Here is a 22,201-nt window from a genome sequence, read left to right on the forward strand (position 1 = left end):
TTGTCTTCTTTTCTTGGAGTTTTCTCACAGCGTTCAGAGTTCCCCTTAAATGACTCCATTCCTGGACTGTGTTTCAGCATATAAAAGGTCTCAGATTAGGCACCTAGCACCACCAAAAAAAAAAGTTTGTAGATGTACACGTATAGATAATGAGAAAAGGTCTGCCATGATGACTTGATACAATTTTTTTGGCTTCTTTGTTTGTTTTAGTTGAGTAGCTACAGTGGGCACAAGGATTTATTTATCCACTCGGGATGGTCAAAGAGCCATTGAGTTCATGTTAGAGACAGTCCCTGTTCCCCTTACTAGGGAACCCACTTGGAAACTGAGCTGCTATGGGCTACATCTGTGCAGGGGTTCTAGGTTATCTCCATGCATGCTCCTTGCCACAGAGGAAGACAATGCAGCCAGACCTGATGAGACCTGATAGGCTAGGTCAGAGGGAAGGAAAACCTCCCCTATTAGTGGACTAGGGGAGGGGCATGGGAGGAAAAAAGGGAGGGAGGGTGGAGTTGGGAGGGGCTGAGGGAAGGGGCTACAGCTGCGATATAAAGTGAATAAACTGTAATAAGTAAAAGTAAATTAATTAAATTTAAAAATGTTCCTGTCCTTAAGTTTATAATATTGTAAAAAAATTTTATTTATACAGCACACTTAAATCCTGATGAATAAATCAGTCCAAAAACCATATTTGTAGATTTGAAGATTGGTTAGAAATAACTTTAGAGATAAATTTTGAAAGCAATTACAACCACAAAAAGGAGGTTGATGCTTTGGGAGGCATTTTCATGATTCATGTACTTTTGAGCTCTAAGTATTTTTTACTGTGATTAAATGATGGTTTCTTTCTCTAATATATGAGTAAATTAAAAAACCATTTTGGTCTTACTTCTCACAACCTTGGGGTTGTGCTTAGATTTTTGTTTTCTATGTGTTTATATACCCATTGACTTGTATTCTGATCACACGAAAATCATGCTGTTTCAAAAATAATTATATCAAACAGCATGATGAAGAGAAATTGATTTTGTAAGATCAAGTCAGACTTAACAGTATTTTTATTTTTATATAATCTAAGCAGTAAACCCTAATGAATACTATGCTTCAAAGATACCTGTTGCAAACATAAGAAAGTTCTTGAGTTTCATAAGTAAATATATATATTTTGGGAAGGAAATCCTCATGTGAAATAAATTTTAAAGATAGTAGACAGATAGGAACATTATAACTGCAAGGAATATTAAATTTGTTTTTTTTCTCCTTTACCTTTTTTCCTACTATATCATTTAAAATTGCAAAGATCTTTTATTACTGTTTATCAGCATTGCATTTAGAAAGTTTAAAACATGCTTGTTGCTCATTAAGAGATTTGTTACATGTTTAATCTTTTAATTAGCCAGCACTAGTGACAGTGTACAGCAATCACTGGGGCATTATTTTTAAAAATGAGTAGGGGCTGGCGGGATGGCTCAGTGGCTGGAGGTGCTTGCTATGGAGCCTGACGGGTGAGCTCTGTCCCTGAGACGTGGTGGAAGGTGAGCACACACACGTCTTACCTGCACACATGCACACGTAAATAAGTGAGGGGTAAGAACACTCACGTGCATGAGGTGGAGTAGAAGCTCTTCTAACAGTCTCCAGTTTAGCAAGACTGGTGGCTCTGGCATATTTAGTGCTAACCCTGAAGAGACTCTGTCTAGTTTGATCTTAACCTTTTTTCCTGTTAGTTGTCAACTTTACTTATGATTATATTTATACGGCTTAATCAAGCACTTCCTAAACTAATGAAATGTTAATGCATAAAGAGTAATTTCTGTGGAAAAAGTTCTGGAACCAGATGTAAGGAAGACAAAAGCCTGGAAAGGTTATGAACACCCAAGTTTGGCATTGGTTACTTTATGCCTGTTTTGAAGTTTTCCCTTCACTGTTAATCAAATCAGCTAGAAATGTGTGTTTGTTGGTGTGTGGTTTATTTATATAAGGAATTTTTATTGGGGCCCCAGGCTTTCATCTAGGAAAGGACTTGAAGCACTTTTGAACACTGTATGTTAAATGGTTTAGTATACACACACACACACACACACACTTTCCTGAACTTCCAACTAGTTACTAGTCTGGGCTTAAGTTAGCTTGCTCACTAAATTCTTATTTTTTAGTGACAATACCTTTTATCTTTTTTTTTTTTTTTTTTTAATTCTAACTTGGTTGCCTGTTCTTTGATCACCATTCCTTTTTGAGGTGGCCTTACTAGGCCACAGAGAAAGAGGATCCAGAAAGTCTTGATGAGACAGGATAGGCTAGAGTGAGATAGTAGGGTAGGAGGACCTTCTCTACCAGTGGACTAGGAGAAGGGCATAGGGGGGCAAGAGGGCAGGCTGGTGGGACAGGGAGGAGATTGGGGGGCAGGGACTACAGCCGAGATACAAAGTGAATAAATTGTAATAAATAACTAAGAAAAAAGTCCTGAAATTCTAACTTAAAACAAAGTCAATAGTAAGACCAAGGTACTTTTTTTTTAACTTTAACATAGATTTTTATAGCAAAGTTGGAATAATACATTGATTTTGTAGTTAATACACCTTGTAGCTTCTGTCAACTGTTGTAAGCCTTTATATTCATGCTGATTTTGTTGTTGTTTTGTTTTTTAAGGACTTTGTCATTACCTAAAGAGTTGGAGACTTTTATATTCCTTTCCAACAACCTTCTGAGTGTTTTGGGGAGTAAAGGGGAGATGGCTTCCTCCTGTATTTACTTCAGCTCATGTTTCTAGGGTAGACCATTGGACTCTTGACACATGTAATGGCTTTATATAGAGGTGTCAAGATATTTCATTTTCGGATGCACAATAAAGTGTAAAATACTTCCACAACTGGAATATAAAAAGATGCTATTTCTATTTGTTTAGTTTTCTTAATAAGTTGAGGAGTGGAAAACACCCTTTAGGAATAAGTGGTAATAGGATTGGCTTGCACTCAGATTTTCTGGGGCACAGCGCCCAGAGAGGGCTCCAAAGCTGTTTCGCTGGCTGCCCCCTCTAGAGCAGCTGACTAACCAGCTGCTGAGCACATTGATCTGGTCATGATTGCTTTCATCTTAGAGCAGAGCAAGTTAACACAATTTAAATCCAGAGCCACATGAGAAGCTCCTGACCTCAGGGTAACCCTTTTCTTACCTTTGAAGGAGGAATGTTCTTGTCACTTCCCAATTCTAGCCTCAAGAGGCTTGAAAATAGATAGCCACATAAAAAGAGTGTGACATTTCAGTGGTTTCCTACACAGGCAGATCTTACACAGGATCATCAAGTTTTCCTTTAATATGAAAGGAACACTATTCTGAGCCTGTTCTTACATGTTGAGTAGAGAAAGAATTCTGTTCTACCCTATTTCCCCCTGTAGTATAATCTTCCTGGAGCTCTTGTAGATGCTCAGGTAAAATAGAACTAGGGCTCTTCTAAACCTACCTAAAATTTTATGCGAAGGAGCAACAACTTCTTTTTTTTTTTTTCTGATAGCAAACCATTGTTTCTTGACCCACATTTGCATGTGTAGGGAGGGGAGTGGAACATAAGTTGACATTTGGTTACTTCTTTAATTGCTCTCATACTTTTTTTCTGGGCCGGGAGGTTTCTCATGGAACTTGAAGCTCACAGTTTCGGTCAGCCTGTCTCTGCATCCTCTTCACTGGGGTTACAGGTGCTTGCTCCGCAGCTGGCTTTAATGTGGGTGTTGGGGATCAGATTTTCACATTTGCTCAGCAGAGTTGCCCACTGAACACTTTACCCCAGCTGTAATATACACATCCTTAAACTCCTACTTCTCACTGATAAGTCTAGGTCTCTTGTTCTTAAAATCTCTCTAGTTACTGCAAAGGGATAGTTTCGTTTTTCTGTGTTTGCTTCTGTTTTGAAGCAGAGTAGCACTCTGTGGTCCAGGCTAGCCTAGAATTTACCATTTAGCCCAGACTAGCCCTGAATTCATGGCAGTCCTCCTGCCTCATCCTCCCAAGTGTAGGAATTATAGGCATGTGTCACTATGCCCAACTTTGAGCTTTATTTTGTAGACATTTCAACTTTGTTCCTTCTCTGACTTGACTGAGAGGGTACATATTTCATTTACAGAACATTCTAAGTTCTATTGATGATGGAAGTTGATGGCAAGTTATAAGTTATATACCTACTTTGCCCCATTAATTATTTAATTACAGAACAACCTAAATCTGTTCTGATTCATTAAGTATAACTCAGATTTCTTTAATGGTTAATAATAAATTTAGGAGCTTATAATGTGATTAATAATTGAACAATTTTCATAGTATTCAAACTGCTGTTTTACTTGGTTAAGTTTTCCTGGTACCAAAGAAACTACCATTATGCCAAAGATCTGTGCTTGACTCTTGAAGAACATAGAGAAAAAGAAAATTAGAAATCATTAAAAATATCAGGAAATAAGGAAGGAAAGAAAATAAAACTTAAAAAAAATATATGTTTGGTACCTATTCAAATTTTGTTGACTTTGTGAAGTTAATATACTTCTACTTAGAAGTATAATAGCACCCAAATATTTATCTAAAGTTACATATTCTTCAGTTATACACCTTCTTGCTAATTGATGATATCTTTGTTTTCTATGCTGTGATAAAACATTGACCAAACGCAATTTGGGGAGAAAAGGATTTAAATGTCTAGCAAACAGTTGGGTACTAAGGGAAATCAGAGCAGGAACCTGGAGGCAGGCACTGAACCAGAGGCCACAGAAGAATGCTGTTTACTGACTTGCTCTCCAAGGCGTGCCCAGCCTGCTTATAGAACCCAAGAATTCCTGCTCCAGCGTGGCCCCACCCACAGCACACTGGGCCCTCCTACATCAATCATAATCAAGAAAATGCCCCATAGACTTGTTTGCAGTCCACTCTGATGGCGGCATTTTCTCAATGCCTCTAGTTGTGCCAAGTTTGTGTCAAGCTAACCAAAAACTAACCAGGACAGATGGTATTTAGTCACCTATAATTTTGGCTAAACACTCATACAAGGACAGAAATATGTACTTAATGTTTCTGATCATCCAAATTTATGATTTCATTAAATACCTTGTTGAAATTCTAATTGAAAGAAATATTTTTATGTGTGCATCTGTGTACATGAATATGCACATGTGTGTGAGTGCCCACAGAGGCAAGAAGAGGGCATTGGATCCCCTGGAGTTGGTGTGGGTGCTGGGAACAAAATTCTGGTCCTCTGTAAGATCAGTAAGTATTCTTCACCACTAAGCCATCTTTCCAACCCCCTGCTTTTTAGAAAAGCAAACAAACAAACAAACAAAACAAAGTTAAATCTCAGCCTTAGCCAACTAGCTTTAAACAAGCATGAGTTACTATTAATTTTGGCAGTGTAACTTAAATATTCTGTAAGCTTGGTAAGTGTTAATGCATGTTTGTAATTTCAGCGTTTGGGAGGCTGAGGAAAAAGGATTGCATTTAAGGCCAGCCTGGGCTACATGGTGAAAGTTTACCTTTAGAAAAGATGGAAAATAAAGACCTTTTGTGTCTTCTGCAGTAATCATTAAAGGAGTGATGCTAAAATATTACAAGCCTATAAAATATGTAACAACACAAAAGTACTCTACAAGTACAGAAAAAAATGAAGTAAAGGTAAAAGAGCAAATAGCAAATTACAAATAGGAAAATACACTGACAATAATGTGCAGTTAAATGCAGATGGACTGAACACTTCCATGAGAGGGAAGATTAGGGTAGGGATGTAGCTCATTGTTGGAGTCCATACTTAGCATACATGAGTTTAGCTGGGTAAAAAAAAGCCAATATTCAGTTCTGTACTCATTACAAAACATAAATGGAGAATGTATAGTAAAACGAGACAAAGCAATACCATCTAGGCTGCGCTAATATGAGAAGAAAATGCGGCATCTTCAAAGAATGGACTCTAGGTAAGCAGTGAAAACCATACAACAACATGAGTAGCCTCAGAGTTGTGCCTACTAAAGAAGCTACGTGTAGCAAAACATAACTTTTACCTGGTGGATCAGATGTTGTAAAGTTGTTATTTTGAGATAGGGTCTCAGGTGGCTCTTGGCTGGCCTTTAAATGCTCACTCTCTAGCAAGGCTAGCTTTGAATTCTTTTTTATTTATTAATTAAATTAATTAAATGTATTTATTTATTCACTTTACATCCCAAACACAATCCCCTCCCTCCTCCCCTTTCCTTCCCTTCCTCCTACCCTCTGTCCCCTTTCCCCTTCCCATTCTCAGAAAAGGGGAGGCCCCCTTCTTCCTGTACCAACCTACCCCAGCATATCCAATCCCAGCAAGCCTAAGTACGTCCTCTTCTGTGAGGCCAGACAAGGTAGCCCAGATAGGGGCAAATGATCTAAAAGTAGGCCAGAGGCCATGTCAGAGACAGTACCCACTTCACTTGCTGGGGGACCCACATGAAGTCCAAGCTACTCATTAGTTTCATGTGTGTTGGGGGCCTAGGTGCATTCCATGTATGTTCTTTGGTTGGTGCATCAGTTGCTATAAGTCCCCATGGACCCAGGTTAGTTGACTCTGTTGGTCTTCTTGTGGGGTTCTTGTCCCCTCTAAGTCCTTTTATCCTTCCCTCACTCTTCCACAGGACTCCCTGAGCTCCGCCTAATGAGTGGCTGTGGGTCTCAACATGTTTTGATCCATTACTGGGTGGAGCCTCTCAGAGACCAGTTATACTAGGCTCCTGTCTGCAAGCATAGCAAAGTATCATTAATAGTGTCAGGGGTTGCTTCTCTCCTGTGAGATGGGTCTCAGGTTGGCTATTCCCTCAATCTCTGCTCCATCTTTATTCCTGCACATCGTGTAGGCCAGAAAGATACATGGAATGTACTCACTCACTAGCTGTATAGTACAGGATAAGCATACTACAGTCAATCCACGGTCCCAAAGAAGCTAAGTAACAAGAAGGGCCCAAGAGAGGATGTTTGAATCCCATTCAGAAGAGGAAATAGAATAGATATCAGAAGTGGATTAAGTGTGGGAACTGGGTGGGAGAGGGTGTGAGGAGAGGAGTGGTGGTCGACCTAAGATGTGGGGAGAGCAGGAGTGAGAGGTGAGAGGGCTAGGAGACAGAAGGAAAAGTGGCATGAGTATCATCTCTGAGACAAGCTGGAGACCTGCGACAGGGTAGGCTCCTGGGAGGATCTGGCGGTGAATCTAGCTGAAACCCCTAGCAGCGGAGGCCATGGAGAATGAAGTCGGCACCTCCTAGCCAGTCAGGACTTCCAGCAGCAGGGGGGGCAACCCACCTACCCACAAAACGTGGTTTTGAATTCTTGATCCTCTTGTCCTCACCCTTTTTTTTTAAACTTTTTTAAGTTATACTTTATTCACTTTGTATCCCCCATAAATCCCTCCCTCCTCCCCTCCCGATCCCACCCTCCCTCCCTCTTCTTCACACATGCCCCTCCCCAAGCCCACTGATAGGGGAGGTCTCCCTCTCCTTCCTTCTGATCTTAGTCTATCAGATCTCATCAGAAGTGGCTACATTGTCATCTTCTGTGGCCTGGTAAGGCTGCTCCCCCCTCAGGGGTAAGTGATCAAAGAGCAGGCCATTCAGTTTATGTCAGAGGCAGTCCCTCTTCCCATTACTATGGAACCCACTTGGACACTGAACTGCCATGGGCTACATCTGTGCAGGGGTTCTAGGTTATCTCCATGCATGGTACTTGGTTGGAGTATGAGTCTCTGGAAAGACCCCTGTATGCAAATTTTCTGGTTCTGTTGCTCTCCTTGTGGAGTTCCTGTCCTCTCCAGATCTTACTGTTTCCCACTTCTTTCATAAGATTCCATTCACTCTGCCCAAGAGTTGGCCATAAAGTCTCAGCATCTGCTTTGATAGTCTGCAGGGCAGAGCCTTTTAGCGGCCCTCTGTGGCAGGTTCCTAACTTGTTTCCTGTTTTCTTCTTCTTCTGACGTCCATCCTCTTTGCTTTTCAGAATGGGGATTGAGCATTTTAGTCAGAATCCTCCCTCTTGATTAGTTTCTTTAGGTGTACAGATTTTAGTAGGTTTATCCTATATTATATGTCTATATGAATGAGTATATACCGTGTGTGTCTTTCTGTTTCTGGGACAGCTCACTCAGGATGATCCTTTTCAGTTCCCACCATTTACCTGCAAATTTCATGATTTCCTTGTTTTTCATTACTGAGTAATATTCCATTGTGTAGATGTACCATAATTTCTGCATCCATTCTTCAGTTGTGGGGCATCTGGGTTGTTTCCAGCTTCTGGTGTAATAGTCCTCACCCTTTTTAGTATTGGGATTACAGGCCTGTTACCACTCCCAGGTACCTTTGGTTGGTGGTGATGGTTGGTTTTTTGTTTTGTTTTTGTTTTTATTCAGTCTGTAGTTCAGGGTGGCCTGGAACTCACTGTATAAGTCAGACTGACCTCAAATTTGTGGATGCTCTTTTGCCTCAGCCTTCTAGATTCTGGGACTACATTGGTAGTCCACCTTGGTAGCAGTTCCTATCTCATGGGGTCACACCACAGGAAGTTGCTGTAATAGGACTGCATGGTCACCCAGCACTGTGAACTTCCACATTGTGTGGATGTGCAAAGCTTGAAACAGTGTCTTGTAATTTTTCAGTTAAAATAGCTTATGTAAGTAGTATTTCATGAATTATCCCATGGAACCCCTCTTGAGATAATTGTCTTGGAATTCTAATTACAATAATGCTAATTGGTGACATATTTACTTCATCGAATCAAAACTAGCAAAGTTATGAAATTTGACTATAAATAAGGGGGTGTATCTGTGAGCCATTTCTATGATTGTTTTTACATATAAGCATATATGTGATGTTCCCTTAGCACTACAGTAGTCTATGAATATGAAAAAAAAACACTTCATTGACTTAAATATCTGAAAAAGGATCCATGAACATGTAGTTTAATATACAGCATTTTTTTCTTGCTAGAGTTTACCGTGATTTCTGATCAGTAATTGGTGATGTCTTAGGTTTTAGTAGGTATGGTTAACATGCCAAACATTAAATATTATCAGAGAAAGACAACGTTTCAGCCAGTTAAGATATAAAGATAAATAAGGCTTAGATTAAAGGGGAAAATGACTTAAATTTGAAAGTAATGGAATAGGATTCACCCAAAATTTTAACAGTTCAGACCTTTTATTAATCCTCATTAATATTTTCCTCCAGTGAATGTTGAATAGATGGGAATTTAAAGTTTCCATGTAGATGCCAAATTGGGACTTAATTATTTTTTTCTTGAATTTCTGATTTTGTTTTATAAGATCTGTACTTTGTTTCTACAATGAAGTAGAAAAGGTTATTTTCTTCAAAGTTTGTTTTTGTAATTACTTCAGAATTCATAAGAAAAATATCAAAACATTCTTAAATAGACTTTTATAACTAACATTTGCAAACCATTATTTTAAGTACATAAAAATGGAGAAATAAAATTGTGCAAGTGGTTCTGACTGTTGATCTATTTTTTCATAACCTCAGACTTATGCTAAGTTTGTGTTGTATAGAGTGGAGGAACTGAAGCTGTCTCTCCTTTGCTTCCAGTCCCTTGTTACATTCTGCCAAGAGAAAGTATGGCTGGGAGAAGAGGAAATTAGAAGGAAAAACAGGATTGTCTCCCATTTGCCTCTCACTGTCTCCTCAGCCATAGAGCTCTGCCCTGGCAGGAGCAGAGAGGCGAATGGTCCCAGTGCCCAGTTTCTGCATGTTCGTAGAACTAGTCTGATCACCCAGCTAAAATGAGCACCACTAGGCATGTTCTCCTGGGAAAGCTACATGTGGCTACTGCTGAGCCCCTTCTCCAGGCCTTTCGGTTTCTAGTGTCCTGCTAACAGCTCCTCCTTTCAGAGGTTCAGTTTCATAGGGTTTCTGTTTCAAGGCTCAGAGTTGTAATAATTCCAGCTACTTTCTGATTTCTTCAGCTATGTGTGATTCCTGCTTTCATAATAATCTGTCTCTTCCCTTTTCCTTTTCAATTCTCCAGTTCCTGTATTCTCTCTGCCACCCCCAGTGCTAAGGAACAGACCAATGCCTTCCCTATCCCACCCAAATGGTTCACAACCATCTGTGTGACTCTAGCACCAGGGGTTTCTGGGGTCTCTGACCTCTGCTAGCATGTGCACAGGACCCCTCAACAGACACATCGGAATACACATACTAAAAAAATAATAACAAAATTAGATCTTTAAGGAAAAAACACACTGTTACATCAGTAGCCTGAGATTATAGTTACTTAGTAGCATTGAAGGAAATAAGCCAGTCATTTTGGCTTTAGGCTTCTTTTTATTATTAAAATATGTTGTTTAAGCTAGGCATGGTGACTTATGCCTTTAATCCCAGCACTTGGGAGGCAGAAGCAGGCAGATCTCTGAGTTTGAGGCCAGCCTGGCCTACAGAGTGAGTGCCAGGATAGCTACACAGAAAAACTCTGTCACACACACAAAACAACGAAACAAAGAGTTGTTTATTTTGTCATATTTTTAATCTGTTAATTTTTAATTATGTCTGTCTATTTATTCCCAATACTTTCTAAACTTATTACCACTGTTTTTGATAATTTACACAGAATTATGGTAGTCATAATTCCTGGCTCGTGACATAGCCTTACATGTCTCTTCATGTTATGCATTTATATGTATGTATTTATACAATAGCTAATATCTGCTACCCTAATTTCATAAACATTGACACTAACTTTCTATGTGTTCTTCTTGTGTTTACCTATTCAGTAACTATCATGAAATGTATCTTTTAGTCATTTAGTTCAACATAAACATTGTAAACATTTATTTGCTAAACCTGTGGTTCTCAACTTTCCTAATACTGTGACCCATTAATACAGTTCCTGTTGTGGTAACCCCCAATCATAAGATTATTTTCCTTGCTACTTGATAACTATAATTTTGCTACTGTTATGAATCATAATCCACAAGTTGAGAACTGCTGACCTAAGCAACACTTTTATGTTTATTTTTGTAAAAGTATTATCTATCCAAGGCTCTATTTTGATAAAAATGTCAGTCTTAGACAGGATTGTAACTCAGTAATGGAGTACATTTTATCCTCAATACTGAAGAAAAGGAGGAGAGATTTACTTTTGACTTATAGTGGAGGAATGGAAATTTTTATCAGATTATAGTGTTTTACCATCCACCATAGGTGGTGATTGATGTTAAAGCATAGGAGATCATTATCAGAGTGATTATTTTTAAAATGATGCTTTATCTTTCAGTAAACTTCTGGTTTTATGATTTAAAGTTACTTTTTAAAATTAATTTTATTTATTTATGTGCATTGGTATTCTTTCTGCATTTATATCTGTATACCATCTGTGTGCCTACTGTCCTTGGAGGTCAGAAGAGGACATTGGATCTCTTTGAACTGTTGTTATGGATGGTTGTGATCTGCAGCCATGTGGATACTGGGTGGGAATTGAACTGGGTCCTCTAGAAGAGCAGCCAGTGTTCCTAACCATTGATCCATCTCTGTTGTTCTTAAAAAAAAAAAAAATGAAATCCCAATCATTCAATTTTACCAATAAAGACTCAGGAGCCAGATGTTGAGCCTATTAGCTCAGAGAGGTAGACAAAGCACCCAGCTGACCTTCCAATCAGCTCATATCCCAGAGGGAAAAGCCCTTTCTGTTCAGCTCACATCCCATGCAGAAAAGCTACTTCTCCTCAACCCTGTCTTGGATACTCTTCTCTCAATGGTCCTTTCTGTCTCTGTCAGCTGGTTTCTTGCTCTGTCTCTTGACCTAGGGTTGACTTTATTTAGCTATTAGATTAAAGGTGTGTGCTAGGGCCGAGCCAAAATTACAAGTACTTATTTACAGTTAACAGGAAACTCTTGGATTAAAGTTGTGTGCTGGGCTGAGCCACCCCACAACTAGAAACAGGTTTTTACAGTTCACAGTCTCAGGGTTCATGATATACTGCAACACAACTCTTCAGCTCCTGAAGTCACTTTTTTTTTTTCCTTTTAATCAAAGAGTAATTGGCAAAGTAAGCGTAGTTGGAGAACATAATTAAAGAGAGAATTTGTTTCATTGATAAAATGATTTCTGATGTTTGTTATTATGCTTCCTTTTTAATGTGCTTTTATTTTCCTCCCTGCCCCCAATTTTTCCAATAGTTCTTTTGGTTCTATTGAGTGAGATTATGATGATCATAAGCAATAGATGACTTTTCTAACTAGATTACTTTCTGAATTCACTAAAACTGAACACCTGTTTAAAACAAAATCCCCTTTGTGGGAACTTTATTCACAATGAGAAAGTAGCTGCATTTTGAAGATTTTAAAGTCAGATTTTAACTATATTTTAAATTTTAACCTGTTGACTGGTAAACAATATATTTGAAAATATGTTAAAGAAAATGTGTTAAACTTCTTGTAAAAAAAAACCATTATCTTTTAAAATCCTGAGGATTTGGGGTTATGATTTATTTAACTTATTAGGGTTACACTTTTAGAGAAAACTGACCCTTCTGCTCTCTAGAAGCTAAGGATTATTAGCCTTGACTCAGGGTGAAACTGTGTCCAACTGCTCTCTCCCCACTATCTTGGTTTTAGGCTTGCACAGGTTTTGTGTATGGTGTCACAACCTTTAGGGTACCATATGTGTAGCTACTCTACTGTGTCCAGAAGACACTGTTTCCTCGTATTCCTCTACCTCTGGCTCTTCCACTTTTTCTGTCCCCTCTTTCACAATGATCCCTGAGCCTGTGGAGGAGGGAGAGCAGTATGTATGTTCTTCAGGAGTGGACATTCTTCCGTCTCTTATTCTCTATAACCTATTCTACCTACTTGGCTGGTTGTGGGCATCTCCTGAAAACAGGCATCTCTGATAAAGTTGAGATGCTTAAATCTATGGGTATAATTTATAGATCTTTAGGAGTTAGTTTAATACTTTGTCCATTCAGCAAAATAGTAGTAGATTCTCTCCCAGAGTCTGATCTGTCTATTGGCCAAATATGGGTTTCATCTTGTGGAGCAGGCCTTAAATTGCAACAGAAAGTAGTTGGTTCCTTCTATGATATTCATGCCACTATTGGATCAGTGGACATGTCTTGTCAGGCTGGTTGTTACTGTAATCTACTGGGCTCACACCAGGGTAATACTGATGATTACTTTTCTGCTCTGGTAGCATGCATAAGATCTTTTAGCACTGTGAAAGCTAGCCAGTAGGGATGACACTTTCAGGTCAGTACCAACTTGTTTTCTCCACATATGGTTGGTATCTTAGGCAATAAGGCCATATCTCAGGTTTTGGAGGATAACCAAGAATGTTGGCACTAGCCTGTGATGTTTGAGGACCCTTGGACCTGGGGGGGGGGGGGGGGGGGGGGGGGGGGGGGGGGACATGACACATGCCATAGTACAAGTGTAAAGGTCAAAGGACAACTTCCTGGACTTAGTTCTTTCCTTCTATCACATGAGCTCTAGAGACCAAATTCAGGTCATCAGTCTTGGCTTGGTGGCAAGCTGAGCCATCTCACCAGCCACAAGAATTTTTTGGGTTTAGCTACATAGTTTTAATGCTTAGGTTTATATTCATCTGTTTTCTTTTAGCTATTTTGAGTTAACTCTTGCATACGGCAGAAGAGTCTAAGTTCACTGTATTCTGTTAGAATTTCTGATTTTCCCAGCACTGTTGCTAGAAAGACTGTCCTGATGGTTTGTTTGGGTTCTCAGTCCTGTGTTACTTCTGATACAAGTAATACAATGTTTTATTACTGTAGTGTTTCAAAAGACTTTGTAGTTATAGGAGCGCTCTAATTTCCTTCTATTTCAAGATCATTATGATTGTTCAAGGTCCTTCGGGATAAATTTTAGGGCGTGTTCTTATTTAAGAAAAAAAATAATTGGGCTTTTGACTGGGAATGTATTGAATATGGGGATCCCTTGTGAGGAATTGTCTTAATAGATTTGTCTTCTAGTCCAGGAAAAGAGGTAGGTTTTTATTTACATACATCTTTTTGAGCTTTAGTCAACATTTTTGTTTTGTTTTGCTTTTAGTGTATGCCTATCTTATTAGATAAGGCCTAAGGATTTATTTTTTTTAACATTGTCTGTCTGTCTGTCTGTCTATCTCTATCTGTCTATCTAATCTATCTAGGTCTTTGGAAACATGGTTTCTCTATGTGACCCTGGCTGTCCTGGAACTCACTCTGTAGACCAGGCCATCCTTGAACTCTGAGCTCCACCTGCCTCTGCCTCCCAAGTCCTGGGATCAGAGATGTGTGCTACCACTGCCCAGTGATTTGTATATTTTAAAATCTTTTTGTGTGTGAGTGTATGTGTATGGTATACATACACGTGTGTGTACATATGTGGGCATGGTTGTGGAGGTCAGAGTTCAACCTTGGGTGCTGTTTCTCAAGAGCTATCTACTTTTTTTTCTGAGAAAGAATCTCTCACCAGTGAATATATCTTGTCCTTGACCTACTTCTGTGGCATTAATTTGTTCACTGTGGATGTTAGAGTTCTACTTAAGTTGTGCTTTTTCAAGAGTCAGTATTGGTGTTTGCATGTTTCTGGGATATTTGTTCACTTTATTAGGTTACTCACATTCTGGTACATAATTCTTAAAGCTTTTTAAAATATTCTTGTCTATTTAAATCAACACTGATATCCCCAGTTTCTTTTTAAATTGTGTCTATTTATTTGTGTATGTGGCACTTGAATGCCGTAGCGTGTGTGTGAAGGGAAGGACAACTTTAAGAGTCTCTTCTGTCCTTTGTCATGTGTGTCTGAAAGATAAAATTCAGTCACTACGCTTGGCAGCAGATCCCCTACCTACTGAACCATCTCACCCTCTCATTGATATTTTTTTCGAAGCCAATATAACAGTTTCAAAGAACTGAATTCTGTTTTGTTTATCTCCACTCTGTTATTGTAGCCTTCTTTTAGCAAGTTCTGTATTTAATTTGCTTTTTATTTTCTAGCTCTATAAAGTGTACTGTTTGGATATTAATTTGAGATTTTCTTTTCAATATAGACTGTACAGCTAGAACTTTTCTTGACACTTTATCTGTACACTGTAAGTTTTGGTGTGTTGTGTTAGTGTTTTCACTTGCTGCAAAGTGTATTCTACAGTCAGTTTTGAGTTCTTCTGTAGCCTATTAAGATTGTATTCTTTTTCACATATTTATAAATTTTCCTTGTTTGATACTTAGATTCATTTTCTTAGATTCAGGAAATACACACAAACACTTCTTCCAGGGATATAGCTCAGTAGTAGAGGCCCTGCCTACTATGTACATGTCCCTGGGTTTAACACTAAAAACGAAAACCCAGTGTATTCAGAGTTTGTTTTGTGGTCTTGTCTTCAGTGTGCTCTGTGCACACCTGAGAAGAGTTAGTATATACTATTGTTCAATGAAATATTCTGTGTATGTCTCTTGGGTCTAATACATTAAATGTGCAAGTTCTCTATTTTTTGTCTGCTCTTTAAAATTTTTACTTATTTTTATTTCTCATGCATTGGTGTTTTGCCTGAATGTATGTCTATGAGATGGTGTCAGGTATCAGATCCCCTGGAAGTGGGCTGCCATGTGGGTGCTGGGAATTGAATCTGGGTCCTCTGGAAGAGCAGCCCTTGCTCCCAACCACTGGGCCATTTCTCCAGCCTGAGTTTGCTTTTTCTAACGATCATTGTAAGTTGGCTATACAGTTTATTGTAATCCTTTTAGTTATATTCCTTCTCCTTTTACCCTACCCTGAACCCCTTCCTATATCATTTTTTTGTTGGGCAGGTCGGTTGGCTTTACATCTGGCTTGAGGACTGGGTGTTGAGGACTGGGTTTTGAGGTACTGGGTTTGATCCTCAGCACTGAAAATAATTATCTGGTATGATTTAGTCTCAAGTATATAGAGACACTCATAACAAGGGCAGTATTCTATGGGTTTATTGGTTTTTTTTCCAGAAGCCTCTCACAGACGAGTTTTCCCTCAGACTATGTAGGGTTAAGTACCTGAGCCTGCTTAGTTAGTCCTGCTGGCTTAGCACTTCTTGAACCTTAAAAAGGAAGGCCTCTGTAGTGTTGTCTCTTTGTTTTTGTTGTTGCTGCTGCTGCTCTTGTTTTTGTTCTTTGACTTCTGAGATTTCACTCTGTAGCTCCAGTCAAGCTGGGAATTCACTGTATAGCCCATATTGTTCTGGAACTAGCATGAGTCAAGTGTGGGGATTATAGTTGTGAGCCACCTTGCCTAGAGCTAGCATGAAGTCTTAGAGAAACAAAGTGACAACTGTGAGTGTAACTTAGTTCACCTTAACTATCTAAGACGTTGAAACAGATGTCCTGAATTACTGTCATGATAGAGCCGTGTCCAAAGGTGCAATTATGAGAAATGAAGCAGATAGATACAGCATTTAGGATGTCTACAGTTAGCATGTTTAGGATGTGTAGCATATTTAGGATGTTTAGCATGTAGTCTGTGTCTGTAGGATGTGGAAGGTATGTCTACAGTTAGCATGTTTAGGATGTGTCTCCAGACATGTTTAGGGCATGTCTGCAACTAGCATGTTTCTTTGGAATCAACTTAAGCTAACTAGGCTGCCTCCTCTTGACATCTGTATATTATCTTGCCTAACACACAGAAATGCTTTCATTTTTGCCTATGATGGGGTGACTTTAAACGCTAAGCAACCTGAAGTCCTGCTGAAACTACTAGAAATGCTAGGGAGTGAGATCATTGTGAAGGTATAAAAGGTACTCAGTCAGTCCAGACTTGAGTAGGGATTCAGGAGGGACTGGAAGGAGACACTGTATTTCTACTCTATGTGAGTTAATTGACTTTAAAAGTCAACAACCTTTAAACTGTTTTCAATGGGAGGATAAAGTGTGAGCAGGATATAAGAGAAGAGCAAAAATTAACTGAGGACAGTGAATAGAGCCTGCACTGCTCTGTTTTTATTTATTTTTATATATTTTCTTTTTAATATTTTATACGTATTTACTTATATATTTTATTTAACAACTTCCAATGGTGTAATTCCAGCCATAGATTTACAGTTGGAGTCCCTTGAAGGACCTAACCATAAACGTGACAATAGTCAAGTAAGTCAAACTTTTTGAGTGTTGGAGATTTGGTCTCCAGCAATCTCTGTCCTTCACTGGGTTGAGTTCATGTGCTGATCTGTTTCTACGTGGATCTCCACCTAGGAAAAACAGATACAGCCTCTGTGGAGGAAGAAAGCAGCATCTGGAGCCTGTACATCTCTCCAGCCTCACATCATCATTCACACATAATGTCTGCATTCAGTAAAACACAGCAAAGAGAGAAAAATCAACAGCAGAAACACATCAACAGGTTCTATAGACCAAGGGTTATAAACAGGAGCTTTAAAATATGGTGATTGATAAGTTCATAAAAATAGATGCTGAAGCTGAGAATTTCACTAGAGAACTGGAATCTATTGGAAAGAATCAGGTGGGGTTCTATAACTGAAAAAGTGAACAGCACAACAATAGATGGGTGCAATCGGGGTTGAGACACCGCTAAATAGAAGGATGATGGTAAGTGGAAGAGACATTACTAAACATTATTCAACACAGATTGGTCTGTTTTGGTATCAAGACTAACCCGAGCTATGGTTAACCATGATTGCTTTACAGACTCACTAAACAGCATGTCTTAAGATTTTAGAGCTTGGAGATGAAGATAAACCATATTAGGTTATATTAGATTGTAGTTGCAATACTTAACCTTTTAATGTGTGTGGTTTCATATTTTATTAATGTCGATTTTTAAAAAAAATTATAGTAAATACATAGTAGGGAGTGATCATATATGAAGTTATCAGTTACAAGTTTGTATTTGTGTTTCCTAGCCTTTGAGCAGCAAAAAAATTTTTCACAAGTCGCCTGCTCAGCAAACCTAGAGTGTATCCGTAGAATGAGAAGTTAAGCAAATTCAGATGGAAAAGATAAACAGATGGATTTATTTTAGAATCAGGGTATTGTTTTTATTTAGGATAGCTTGCAAGGCGAACTGGCAAGTTCGCTTATTACATGCTGCTCATAAAGAGCAATTAGAAAAGAAGTTAAGGTAAATTTTGTTGGTTAGGGAACCAAGTGCCTTGCTTTTCAGTTAGGAAGGCTTTACTGACTAGTAAGACAGGAAAAAAATACTGCCGGTTACATTTGACATCCTGTAAATTGTAACATGCCTCCTGATTTCAGAAATGTAATTTAGAAGAAAAAGTAAATGTTAATCTCAGCACAAGGTCTTAGTTCTTTTGCCTGGAATTTGATAATTTGCTTAGGCAAGGTTCTGGGATGTTTTCCTACTGGGAAAATGGGATAGGACATAGAGATCTGACTGGTTTCTGAATGATGGTTGAGACTTGTATTAGGACCTAAGCATCCAAATCGCAGTGACATTTTGACTCTTAATAGTTTTTAGAGGGTATGTTTTAGGGAATTTTCATTTCTCCAGATCTTATCATTCTTAAAGTCTCACTGTTGAATTCCATAATAGTTTTGCCAATTTGTTGCCACCTGAATCTATAGCATCAATCACACTATATCTTTTAGACAGATCAAATTCTGAGATGTTTGTTGGAAATGAGAATTTCTCAATATATTCCTACTTTGAAGATTCACTGTAAGCCCAGAATGACATTTTTCTTGAGCAATCAAATATTTAAAACTTGAATTTTTTTGTTTATTCTTTACTTTCAGAATTTTTTAAGTCACATTTGACTGATAGGATGAAAAAGTTTAAGAGGAGACTGTCCCTCACGCTCAGGGGAAGCCAGACTATCGATGAGTCGCTGTCGGAGCTGGCTGAGCAGATGACGATCGAGGAAAGCAGTAGCAAAGACAACGGTGAGCATCTGCGTGGGAGGGCGTGCTTACTGCAGAGACACTGAAATCTGCTGTCCGGATGATACGCTGCTCTTGTTTATCCAGTTCTTTGGTTTCTTGGGAAACAGAAGACTGACTGGCTAATGATATATTCTGCTCTCATCCCAACACTGCCAGTGTATTGGTCTCCTATCTCTTACCTTTCTATTTTTACTAGTTCTTAAGTAAGAATATAGTCTGTGAAATTATACTAATTGTTAAGTAACTGTTTGTAAATGAAAATTTAAATACTTATGTTAAATAAGACAGGATAGTAATGTAAAATTAACGTTTGTAGCTTTATCATAGTTTTATAATAGTCTAGATTTGGATTGAATGTCTTTATAGATTACAGGGTTTATCAGATGAGTGAATTTGCTATCTTGTGTTCATAGTGTTGAGAACACTTAGAGACAAAAACATTGTTTCATTTGACAGTGCCTTTTACAATACAAAGTAGTAGCACACAAATTTTGCTGTAATAACTTAAGTAGTTTGTTAAATTGGATGCATTAAAATGTAAACTCGGTGAAAGTTTTAGACTAAGGATATTATACTTAAAGCCAAAAAACCCTGGGAATGTCCTATTAACCAGGAAGGACATGAAAATGGCTGATAATGAGCCACAGTTTGCATTGTCTGGGGAGCTCTCTTGCTTGATTTTGAAATTCTGATTAGGGATGGCAGTGTTTAAAAGCCTGATCATCTACCCCACTCTAGGTAAATGCTTCTGGTGCGAGGGGCAAGGAATTCTGCAGATTAGCAGTCATGGTCTAGGGCTGTGGATGTACTAAGGCACTGACATACTGCTTCACCTTCGGGGAGAAATCTTGCACAGGTCTCAGAGATCTTCCTTTTCTTCCTCAAATGAATCATTTTCTGAACATTGTCCATTTTATTGGCAGAGATATCCTTGCATCTGGATATCATTCTATATAGGAGGCAAAGCTGGCATTTGGCTCAAATCTTGAAAGTGATTTTGTACTTGTCTTCTAAGAGGGTCTGCTAGGTACATGGGGCACAATCCAGCTAATTCTCTTAGACCCCTGTTGAATTCTTGGTGGTACTAATAGTTGAATCCAGTTTTTTTATTCTTGTGCTAGAAACTTTGGCCAGTGTTTGCCAGTGATGCTCAGGAATAAGAGAGAGACAGTGTGCATCAAGGCAGGTGGCTTCTAAAATGCTTTCCTAGTGATTATTTGATTACCAGACAAACAATTTTTTATTAAAACTGAGTCATGGAAGATGCACTGACTTTTTAGAGAGCTAATTAACAATTTAAGCTAATTGAATGTTTTCTGGAATATTTTGGTAATTATCTTTAAACCTGATTAGTTTGTAACAAATGGTGAAATGTTGAAAATAGCTAATATTTTAAAAATAGTATGTTGTTTATTTATAATAGATCATAAAAAAATAAAAAATAGGAGTGCTGTTGGAATTCTTCCTCATCAGAGCGACTTGAAATCGTACTTGAAGATATAGGCAGACATTATTTTACTTTGGCATGAACTGCCACAGTCAGTTGCTGCTTATTCCATGTGTGTAATGTGGATTTCATCAGTAGTTTTCACAGGGATTCTAAGGTTTTTTTTGTTTTGTTTGTATCACGTCAGTGCCTACTAGCTGTACTAAACAGTCTTTCCTTAGAGAGTTTGTCTTTTCTCCTGTTTTGTATTTAGCATAAGAACTGCATAAGATAGGTTGCACACAGAGATAGAGTCCATGTCAAGATAAGAATGTACGTGACTGTACTCTTTAAAAATCTTACACGTAGCTGGGCAGTTGGAGCCCCACCTGTATTCTCAGTACTCAGGAGACAGAGACAGGATGATCCCTGGGATTTTGAGTCCAGCCTGATCTACAGAGCAAGTTCCAAAACAGCCAGGGCTACACAGAGAAACCTTGTCTTGGGGGGAAAAAAAAAACACAAACATGTAACATAATCAATTTATAAAAGAAAAGCACCCAGTGTTTAGTTTGAAACAGTAGCCACGCTAGCTAAAGGAATAAGTGGAATCATTTGTAATTTCTCCAAGCAAACTGCCTCAGACCAACTTCTGATTTTGACCACATGCATCAAGAGTCCTGTTACACTTGTGTTGTACATAGGCATGAATATTATAATAATGGAGGAGTACACACTCACAGGGCTTAGCTATATAAACGTTGTAGAAAAACCGTAACCTACATGGTACCTTTCATTATCTGTGGTTTTCATCCCAACTAGAATTTGAGAGATTTTTGTAATTTTAGTAACTGTATCACACTTTGAAGGGCAAACTCGGTTAAAAGTGTTCTGCTATAATTACAATTCACAATACACTATGTAGCTAGGACGTTTGCATGTTGACTGGTGGATTGAATCCAGGAATGAAGAATCTTGAATTTTACCTATTGAATTTATAGTCAGTATGTAAAAATAAGATTAAAGTTGTTAATCACTTTACACATATGGCCCTAATTTAAAAACAGCTTTATTTAAATATAGATTTGCATAATAAAGTATTTCTAAAATATCTACAATGAAAGATAACTGAGAAAAATTGTTTTGACTTATTTATTAGTTTGTTTTCACAGCAGAGGAATTTTCCTTAGGTCCTCACACACGCTAGGCCAGCACTGTATCGCAAAGCTAAATTCCCACACCTAAGTTTTTAAAAAATTGTCAAAGACTAGTTAATTTCTTTCTCTCTAAAATTTGAGCATAGAATTACCATATGGACCAGCAGTTTCCTTTTTAGGAGTATACGCAACAGAATTGAAATAGCTATTCCAACCAAATACTGCTAAGATTCTTTCTCGTCCATAGCTAACTGATTCTCAAGTATACTATGGGATGTTTCTGCTCAGTAATAGTTTTTTGCATGTTTAAAGATACTTTATATAACAAAATACCAAATTTGGACCAATAATTTCAGCCTTCATATTGATATATACTTATGTATTTCTGTTTTATTCACTGATTGACATACCTTTCCGAATGTGTAGTAATAGAGGGATAAATTAGATGCCTTCAGGTAAGGATTGTGTGTGATGTAGTCTACAGCATACATACCCTGAGACACTTGATAGTCATGGCAAGTCAGCACTTGAAGGAGTAGTTTGGAAATAAATTTCAGATGTGAGTAATTTGATAATAAAAATCTGATGGGGTATATTAGTAATTGTTAACCAGTTTTTGTCATTGGATCAACTTAAAATGTTAAGGTATTTTCTATAAATGTTTTTTCATAGAAAAAAATTTTATTTTAACTCTAACACTTTGAATAATAACCGAAGAAGTGAGTTTACATGTGAATGATCTTTATTACA

The 22,201-nt window shown here is 38.1% G+C and overlaps 1 protein-coding gene across 3 annotated transcripts in view; it reads left to right on the forward strand.

Moving 5' to 3' along the window:
- Cdk17 (cyclin dependent kinase 17) overlaps positions 1 to 22,201 on the forward strand; it is a 79,033-nt gene that overhangs the window by 30,494 nt on the left and 26,338 nt on the right. For all 3 annotated transcript variants that reach the window (XM_055627828.1, XM_055627827.1, XM_055627829.1), the window contains one exon: positions 18,722 to 18,868. In XM_055627828.1, coding sequence (XP_055483803.1) covers positions 18,751 to 18,868 — 118 coding nt within the window. In that variant the 5' untranslated portion in view covers positions 18,722 to 18,750. The remainder of the gene's footprint in view (positions 1 to 18,721; positions 18,869 to 22,201) is intronic.

The sequence above is a fragment of the Psammomys obesus genome, unplaced genomic scaffold (assembly GCF_907164565.1).
Source record: "Psammomys obesus unplaced genomic scaffold, mPsaObe1.curated_primary_1811, whole genome shotgun sequence".
Lineage (NCBI taxonomy): Eukaryota > Metazoa > Chordata > Mammalia > Rodentia > Muridae > Psammomys > Psammomys obesus.